Genomic DNA, 9,974 nt, shown 5'->3' with positions numbered 1-9,974 from the left:
TTACAAATTGACTTAAAATTTCACTCAAACGGTTGCTTGACCGTGAGAAAGTGTGCCCGCCATTTATAACCGATTTGCACTTTTTAAAAAACCGTCATTCACGGGCAAAAAACTTTTTATATTTTTTTGGCTAAATCGCAAGAACATATTCGAGATTTGTTCGATATTTTCAATGAATCCGAATACTTGAAAATTGGGCTCCGTCTCCTTAACATCAACAAAACTTGAAAACAGATGCTCTAGCAGTAACAGGGATTTGGTCAAACAAAGTCAACGCAAAAATGCAATCTCCCCGAAGCCCAACGGCCTCCGTGTACACTCCCCTCCCCATCTCTTTCTCCGGCGTCATTTCCCGATCATTCCACAACCTCTCCACCTTCATTTCCCGTCACCGTCCCTGGCCGGAATTCCTCTCATCCGCCGGCGAATTCACTCGTCCCGATTCCCTCACCGGCATCACCTCCCGCCTCCGTCTCAACTCCAAGTACTTCGGCATCAACTACACCATCATCATCACCGTCTGCACCTCTATTGCGCTTCTCGGCGCGCCGTTATCGTTGCTAATGATTGCTTTGGTTTGCTTGATGTGGATTCTGCTTTGGTTTTGTAGAGAGGATCAGATTGTAATTGCAGGGAGTTTTGTGAGTGATCAGGCTGTTGTGATAGGGTTAGGGTTGGTTAGTGTTGTAGTTGTTTGGTTTGCAGGAGTTTTGAATAGTTTGTTGGTTGGGATTAGTGTTGGGATTTTGGTTTCGGCTTTACATTGTTTGTTTAGGAATCCTGACGGCTTGTTTCTTGATGAGAATGACGCCGTTCATTCAGGGTTGATCGGGTCTCAGTCCAGTCCCGATGGATTTATAGTTTAGTATTTACGAGCAAGCTCGGTATGTTTGATTTGGTTTGGTTTGGTTGTGCGAAAAATCTTATGTGATGTATTGTTTGAACAAGTGTATTTAGATTGTTTGTTGCGTTCTTGGCATACTTACGTGATTTATCGTTGATATGATCATTTTGAAGTTTAAAATTTTGTTTATAGTTTGTTCATGGAATGGCCGTTTTATGATCATTTTGAAGTTTAAAATTTTATATGTAGTTTGTTCTATGGAATGGCCGTTTTATGATCATTTTGGAGTTTAAATTTGTTTGTTCATGAAATTCCCGTTTTATGATCAGTTTAAAGTGTTAAATTTTATATATAGTTTGTTCATGGAGTGGCCGTTTTATGATCATATTAAAATTTAAAATTTTATATATAGTTTGTTCATGAAATGGCTGTTCCCGCGCCCGCGCTGCGCTCCGTCTTAATGATAACTATTCTACCTCTGGGCATATCTTTCCCTCATAGTCTAGTTATAATGTGTACAGGTTAAGTAATGTGTGGCCAAGTTTTGTTCAATTGTTTGTTTCGATTTTTTTTTCTATTCTTAAGTTTGTTTTGATTATATTCTTTCTACGTTGTTGTGATTATAAAGATTGCATTATTTTTATTTCTATATTTAAATTCAGAATTTAAATGTAGTTTGTACTTTGTATGGCCTTGTGACAGCTGACAACTACTTTGGTTTGGTGTAGGACCAAGATTTGAATAATTGAATTTACCCAGGTGAAGAGTTGTCCTTTTCTTTCAACAGGCCAAATGATGAGGTACAACAAATAGGTTGCACCAATTGTGAATTTTTAGGTAATGGTTAAAGTAAAACAGTTAATTCTAACTGCTTAAGCTCAAGTAAATAGTTAGCGTCAAGGATGAACTCTAAACGAACCTGAGGATGCATGACAATTCAACTTGAGGATGCATGACAATTCTTTAATTTTAATTACCAACTACAAACTACTGAAAGATTTCCTGTTATCTTGATCCTTGAGTTGTTGAATTTATCTGCTCTATTATGTATGTTGGTTATACTATTGTCCTATACTTTCCTTGTATAGGTTGTATACATTTTGAATCAAGTTCCAGCAATGGAACCTGAGACTCCTGTATGGGTGAAAGGGCTCAATATGGTACCTAACATATCAATTGTTTTGTGTACCTTACATTTTGCTGATTTTGACATAAAGATATGTAGCAAAGCTTATCTTTTGATGATTATATCCTAATAGGGGATGGATGTAGCATAAGGCCTTAAATCATAATCTTGGTTCTGTTTTTTATGATTATTATTAAATAATAATCATAAAAGCATGGTTTGTTTAGAATCTATTACAATAATAATCATAAAAGCATGCTTTGTTTAGAATCTATTACAATAATAATCATAAAAGCATGCTTTGTTTATAATCTATTACAATATAGCTAGGTATGGGCAACTGGGAATTACATAAACTCAATTCCAACCCCTTATTTTTCTTTTTTGAGTCTTTAATTCCCTTCCTTACATATCTCACACCACTATGGAATTGACATGGGGATTTCTAGTTGTTCAAAATCCCGGAATAAGGTTCCTTGTTTAGAAAATTGAGCGTTGAGCCGTTGATCCTTTGATTTCATGTCATTGGTCAATATTAATATTTATTTTGATTAATAATATAAGTTTCCAAGCCTACATTCGGAGTAGCTTGCTAGCCTAGTTTTATTGTGTTCAAACTCGGCTCATTAAAAACTGAGTCTCCAAACTGTGGTCAAGTTTGGCACGTTTTTTAAATTAACCAAGCTTGAGAGCTCAAGAGAAACGCTGGATCACTTCTCAGCAGCTCGGAGCGTTTACGGCCCCGATGATCGACTTGATTACAGTCAAGTTGAGAAAAGTAGAAAATTGAGTCCGCCAATAATCAAAGATTAATTGTTCTGAAGTTGAGAATATTCAAATACATTATATCTTACTCCTCATTCTTACTAACTTGGCCAATGTTTCTTGGGCAGCTAATGTCTGAGCATGGCTATGTCCCAGCATCACCGTCCTGATACTAATGCATGTTCTGCATAGCTCTTCTCCACTATCAAAATATCCACCTCTCAGAAGCAACTTGGCTCTGGTTTCAAGAAGTGTAGCCTTCAACAATGTCACGTCTTGCCATACATATTCATCTATCCTCTGATTCGACTGCAGTTTCTTTTTCCAGCAAAAAGATCCGTGGCACCAATCCTGTATCTGAGAGACAAAGGATTTTTCTACTTCTTCTAGGACATTTGTGCAGACTTTGAGAAGCTCTAATGCTGAGTTGCATCTTGAGAAGGTTGTGAATGCTCGAATTGCCAAGGGGAGAGCCGTTCTTTTTATGTAGAGAACCATATCCACTGCCTTTAGTTGAACTAGTGGAGGTTCGGATTTGAATCCAAAAACAAGAAAAGCTGAGGCCCAGAGGTGGTCTGAATATAAAAACGGGTTTCCTGTCTTTCTTATGCCTTGAATTGTTGCCTTTGCTGCGTGTATCCCACCTTTTCTCCTTGCAAATATCTGGGTAATAGGGTGAAATTGGATCCAACATCCAGGTTGTCTGTTGGCTTTCCGTGCCAAACCTAGTTTAACCAACAATGAGGCTGAATCCTCTTCAGTCTTCCATGTTTGTGTTGCTAAACAACCAGAACAACAAAGTGCGAGGCCCACACATTTAGTCCACTTCCTGAGCCGGTTAATAGAAGAAGCCGGTAAGATCTTAGCTGCAGTTGCTAGTAAATTCGCTGAAATAGGTGCTGGTGCAAACCAAGCCCCAACAAGAAGTATTCTTGAGGCGAGGAGGTTTCTTGTCCCATTGGTTTGCTGCAAGATAGCACTGCAAAAGGCCAGTGCTTTCATCAAGAAAAGATTGTTTCTGCAAAATTGTTCATCTGTGCTGCTCAAATTAGAACCTTCTTCCAGATGAAGCTGGTTTATAGCTTCGAATAGAGCAGATGGTGATACTGTAAGTTCAGAAAGTAGTGAGCCAATCACCCATAACCCAAAAGTTGACCTCCCTAATTTGTCGTTGAACTTCTCTAGAAACTCCATCTCCAGAGGTGAATATTCTTTCTTTTTTCTCCCTTTGATTACAATCATTGCATCACCTAAAGGAAGTGGCTGAAGCTGCACGGGATCAAAGTTCATTACTCTGGAGAGTCTTGTTGTTATAATCACATGGGACCCTCCAGTGTTCCTTGGTATCAAGTCATGTAGATCCTTTCCTTCCCACCATTCCTTCTCTGTCTCAAGATTATCGATGATCACTAAATATGGCATATCCCTGAATAGTTCCCTTTTAACTCTCTTAAAGGCTTCAGATTCCTGCTCATCAAAGTTATGTATCCTTCCTCGTTCCTTCTCTGCATCAGCACTTACATCCAGCCCCATCTGGAGAGACAAATTTAAAATGTTTTGCCTAAAGTATCGAGCTTCACCACCTACCCACAAAACCATCCTGTATCTCTGTGAATACCTGTAAGCAAATTCCAATGCAAGTTCTGTTTTTCCAATGCCTGAAGCTCCATTAATGCATACAATGCTGCTTCCAAAGCTTTTATCTTTTCCACTTTTTGACTTCTTGTATTTGAGTCGCTTGAAAGAATTTCTTCCTATAACTGGTTCAATCCAAGCCTCCAAGTTTGGCTCCTTGCACTTTCCAACCTCCAAACTTATGTACCTCCCTCTCCCTGCATCAATCTCACTCTCTTCATCTGCCAAACCTTCAGATTGACCAGGTGTTCCTCCTCTAATAATAGGCATTGGATTTTCTTGCTCAAAGTACTCCCCGCACCCAAAAAATGCATTCTCAATCTCAAATATCTCTTTTTCTCTTCCCACAAAATATCTGTTTCTCGGAAATGGAAAGTCCTCGAAACTTTCGACTTCTTTCTCAACAACACTCCTTCTCCCAAGCTTTCCCGTGAGAATACCTGTAGCTTTAGTTACACAGCTTCTCCAATCGCCATCATTTGCCTCCAGCATGAACTCGTGTGACTTCATTAGGCCATCAATTGCTTCTTTACATTCCTTATTTTCTGAATTTCTGTTAACAATGCTTGCAATCTCATTAATATCCGTGTCGAAGAACAATGGAATCAAGTTCTTTTTTTGAGCAAGGAATCTAATTTCCTCCAAACTAAGATGATTCAGAATGCTATGACTAGTAACAACCACAATACCATAAGTTACAGAGCAAATAACACGGTCAGCTATTTCATGGCTCTGATTATCAGAGTACTTAGCCCTATCAGCTACAAAACAAGCAATACCCTGCAGCTCAAGCTCTGATTTAAGCCACTTACAGAAGCGTATCAAGATGGGACTTTGACCGTGATAACCAATGTACACATCACAGCTCCTGAGTTTGGCATTTGATGGAGGCGAGAAAGATCCTTTAGATAATGACATTCTTGGAACTGGGAATGAAAATGAAATTCGAGGAGCTGATTCTTGGCCCGGAACAGGTACACATGTGACTATTTTGAGCTTCCTATCATCCGAAAAATCATATCTTTCAGGTGGAGGAGTGTAGGATGTACTCGGAATGTCATCGGATTGTGAGCCACAATAGGACACTGGAGTAGACGGGTGAGTAACTGTTGTACTAGATGGAGTAGTTGTGTTTTCTTTGGGATTATTTGGGATTATAGTGGCTCTAGGAGATATGTATGGAGATTGCAGAGCTGAAACAAATGCTGAAGATGGTGGAGAAATGAGGGAAGGGGAGTTATAGGGTGAAGATGCAATTGAGCTGTATAAATTTGGTGACTGTGCATCTGTGATGATGTTTGTTATAATTTCTTTTCCTGGTTTATGGCTGGAGTTGGCTATTTTGATTGTGAGGGCTTTGGTTTCGAGGACCGGGATTTCAGCACCAGACAGTGACACTGGTGATTGTTCTTCCATGTTAAGATTATAAATGATGCTTGGTGTTGATTATGAAATCTGGATCAAGATGATACAAGGTAATAAGAAATTTATGTTCTGCAACTTACTTCACTATTTTCTTTACTGTCAATAGTGTGAGGAGTCTCATGAAGAACCATGTTCATCACTTTTAGTTGTGTTTAAACAAAACTGGTTAGGCTGTAATGGGACCAGAAAAAAAGAACTGGAACTATCACTTGATTCTTTGCACTAATTAATGTTGACAGGTTGTATGGCTTGTGGCTACAGACTATTTGCAGAAGATGAATGCAACAGTGAGACTTTTTGTATGAAATTAATCAACATGTGAAATAATGCATCATCTTCTTACCTTGTGGGCCTTCCCCTTACACAATTTCTTTTACTGTTCTTGGAGTGGGATAAAATCAAAGAAGGTTGCAATATTGGGATAAAAATCACAACTTTGATGCAAAAGTGCAGTGAAACTAGAAAACACATTGGCTTATTTGATCTATCATTCATTATGAGAAAGGAAACAAGAGGGCCATGGATTTATTTCAATCTATGATGAAACAAGTGAAGGAGAGTGAAAGAAGAACTTACTCAAAAACTATTGACTTCACCTGGACTTTAAGATTCAAAGGGTGAAAGAAGAGAGAATGAAGCCTCCTTTGCAGCAACCAAGACAACAACCCCTCTGTGTGTTTGTGTCAACAAGCTGTCTAGATGGGGAATCTTGTGTATAGTGAGATGTACAAAAATTTGAAAATAAAGTATTGTTAAAGAAGGTGCTAGGTGTAAATGGTGCAATAAACAATGACATATATAATATAATCAGATGCATTGGGTTTGAGGTATCTTTTTGTTTTATGTGGTGTTCATTTCAAGTTTTAGTAATATACAATTATGGTAAACAGTAAATCTAACATGGGGTTTATTGTATCTTGTTCACAGATGCCAAAAAATGGTCAGAATGAACTCAGAGAAAGAAATGGGAAGAAGGCATTGGGAGATGAAAGCTCAGACACCTTGTTGAATGTTGATAGAGTGGGCAGTGAGTGTGGTTTGGGAAAAAGAACAAAATTGCATTGTACCCGGCTATGGCATTTTAAGTATTGATTCAATACTTAAAATTATAATTTTTTCTATGTATGATTGATAACTAATCTGACATTGTTTATTGCGCAGGAAACTGGGCCAGTGCGAAGACCAGTCAACTGAGGACTGAATCATTTAAATAATTTGAATCTTTTTGGAGAAAGGGATTATAGAAAGGGTATTATGATTTATGTATATATTGGGCTATCTACTAATCCTATGTTACGTTCTAAAACACTTCCTAAAGCGATTCTCATTTCACTTTTTGTTAAATCGGGTAAAGCGTACTTTTTGTTTTTGTACTTGAGATGAGATGCCATTTTAAATATTATTTTTCAGAAAATTTCGGTTATAATATTGAATTTGTATTTAATTATCATGTGTGATGTTGGCTAGTTTCTTAATTTCGTTATTTAAAACGAGAATGAAATGGTCATTTGACGATCATCTTCTTCCTAGACAATCATTGATAAATTTTGAGAATTCTCTCGTGGTATCTGTTGGGCCTAGACCCACCAATATAATATAACTTATTTAAAGACCCATTTACAAATAACTATAAATACACTTGTAAATATATCAGAAAAGGAATTGGAAATAATACATTTTTAACAATGACGCTTGAAAAAACTCTTACCTCCTCCTAGAACACAAAAATCAGCTATAAGCTATAATTTAAAATTACAAATCAAGCTCCATAAATCACATGTCGACTCTAATTCTTCATAAATAATGAAGAATAGCAAATAAAATCCACAAATCGAGGCTCTCCTTATAAACTAAGCCCTGATAATCATAGATCGAAACTCACGATCACGGATTGAGCTCCAAATTACCACATAATAAGATCTCACTCCTGCTCGAATTCAGAAGACGTAAGTCGACCCTGGTTCTCCGTCACCGATGAGATTGTGCCGTTCAGATCTGATATGCGAGAAATGTAGATAAAAAAAGGATAGCAAAATTTTAGTTATTACTCCACAAGGCAAACAAGTGTTATTAAGCGATGTTGGGCTACATTTGGAGAAGATAAAGTAACACAAAAAACCTTGAGAAGAAATAGAACATTCAGATGAGGTAAGTGAAGTGGATGAAGACATGCGCCTTCTAGACAAAGAGCTCGAAAGCTATAGAATGTTGGATAAGGTATTTGAAGGTCATGTTCATTTACATGAAGCCTATGAAGCGAGCATACTCAAGTCGAGGAGTTGTCGAGGTCATTCTCCTCATTCAATGTTACATTCCCGATAGAGAGAGGACAAATGCACATGGGTAAATCGAGGTACACGAATCGAACGAAGTATTATGTGGTGTTATTCAAGGATCTCATAAGGTCACGCTCTGGAGGAACTGATGTTCCTTCAAAGAGTTCACTGTCAAGAAAAATTAAGAACGCAAAGGTAAATAAAAAATCTCAAAGTATCTTTTATAAACCAATTCAATGACTCCACCGAGCCTTCAGAAATCATCCACCTCTTTGGCTATGGTGAAAGACTGAACTGTTCAGATCCGATGTGCAAAAGGCGTCGATCAAATAAAAACAAGCAAACGAGTCGACCGAGGACAAAGACTATTACAGAGAAACTAGCTCCTATGAACCTGATTGAGCACAACATGATGGTGCTCAAACACTTTATCAGGACACACTCCGAGAAGAATGAAACCTACTCGGAAAGTCCGTTATCAAAAAGAATTTATAAACAGCAATCTTAAGATGCATTCTATCTATCAGCTCCATAAACTCAGAAGACATCACCCTCCTCTTTGACGACTTAATGGTGTTCTAATTTTAGCTCCTGAACAATGACCTTCTCAAAGAGCTCAGAGACTCCACATCTCAAAGTCTCCAAGTACCAAGAAGAGCTCGCCGAACTCTATAACACAAAAATTAAGTTATAAGTTATATTATCCATCTATTTCAATCACTCAACGACTAAATTCGTCTCCAAGAAGGCAAGAAGAGAACTCCAAAATAAACATCTCCTACAAACATTACAAGTAGCTCACGAGCTCCAATAGTAAAAAAAGAGAAGGTAAAGCAGTCGCCAAAAGTAAATTATCGGCTTACGTCTCCAAGCAAAGATAAGTATTTCCAAATACAATAAAAATAAAAGCAAAACAAAATATAAGTAAACAAAATAGTGTTAGATAGACACTCCGATGTGGCAAGTGTCACTTCTCAACATGCTTGAAGAGCCCGACACCCACGTGTTTCAACAATCTCCCAACAAAGCACCTTCAACAGACGAGGTCACTAGCTTCATTTGAGTCTTCAGACTTTGTCCACCTCTTCGAAGGTTGAATCAGTTTTTATGGGGATTCAGAAGTCGTGAAGCACTAGCTCTGCTCGGGTGTTGACCCAAAAAGTGATATGGGTATTCAGAAGTTGTGAAGCACTAGCTCTGCTCGGGTGTTAACCCCAAATATCACTTTTTGGGGTATAATGGTCCTTAATGTCACTTTAAAAAAATTTGGTCACAAATATCATTTCAAAACGGAGTCTCGAGTTCTGTTTTTATTTTTTTATGTTTGAATATACAAAACGTGGTTTCGTCTTACGTTTTTCAATTTTTTTTTTTGTTTTCTTATGCTAAACGTGGTTTGGTAAACCGTTTTCAGCAAAACACGCTTTCAATTCAGCTTTTTCTAATACAAAAACAGCAACTCGGCTTGCGTTTTTGAACCAAAAAAAAACAAAACGGGAGACACATCTCCGTTTTTGTTTTATATGAAAAACAGTACCCGAATCTCCGTTTTGGAGTGACATTTGAGGCCATATTTTTGAAAAGTGACATTCAAGGCCATTATACCCCACATAGTGACATTTGGGGCCATTTTTCCTCTACTCCGCGTATTAAAAAAAAAACTTCTTGTGAAACTCTTCGCATGTACTTAAATCACTTTAAAACTAGAAGAATATGATTGAAGAGCTAAATATCAATTACTCAAATAGCAGGAGCGGCTAAGTCCATACATGGTATTCTCCTTGAAGTAGTCTTCAAAAAGAGCCCCATATTACTTCAAACGGCTACGAAAATATTTGAGCAGCGACTAAACTTGCAGAAATATACAATCCTACAAATCTTCGATTAAACACGTGACTCTCAA

The 9,974-nt window shown here is 37.7% G+C and overlaps 2 protein-coding genes across 2 annotated transcripts; one reads left to right on the top strand and one right to left on the bottom strand.

Moving 5' to 3' along the window:
• Positions 1–281: 281 nt before the first annotated feature.
• Positions 282–866, top strand: LOC141691543 (PRA1 family protein G2-like). The gene has a single exon (XM_074496275.1). It carries the CDS (start codon positions 282–284, stop codon positions 864–866), a length of 585 nt encoding a protein of 194 aa, XP_074352376.1.
• A 1,427-nt stretch (positions 867–2,293) lies between these two features.
• LOC141707664 (uncharacterized) lies at positions 2,294–5,786 on the bottom strand. The gene has a single exon (XM_074510966.1). It carries the CDS (start codon positions 5,784–5,786, stop codon positions 2,814–2,816), a length of 2,973 nt encoding a protein of 990 aa, XP_074367067.1. The 3' UTR covers positions 2,294–2,813.
• Positions 5,787–9,974: the final 4,188 nt, after the last annotated feature.

The sequence above is a fragment of the Apium graveolens genome, chromosome 2 (assembly GCF_009905375.1).
Source record: "Apium graveolens cultivar Ventura chromosome 2, ASM990537v1, whole genome shotgun sequence".
NCBI lineage: Eukaryota > Viridiplantae > Streptophyta > Magnoliopsida > Apiales > Apiaceae > Apium > Apium graveolens.
This window is presented reverse-complemented; position numbering and strand designations above follow the sequence as displayed.

Excerpts from the sequence above, each read along its gene's own strand:
- LOC141691543 (XM_074496275.1), top strand. The coding sequence starts at position 282 with ATGCAATCTCCCCGAAGCCCAACGGCCTCCGTGTACACTCCCCTCCCC.
- LOC141707664 (XM_074510966.1), bottom strand. The coding sequence starts at position 5,786 with ATGGAAGAACAATCACCAGTGTCACTGTCTGGTGCTGAAATCCCGGTC.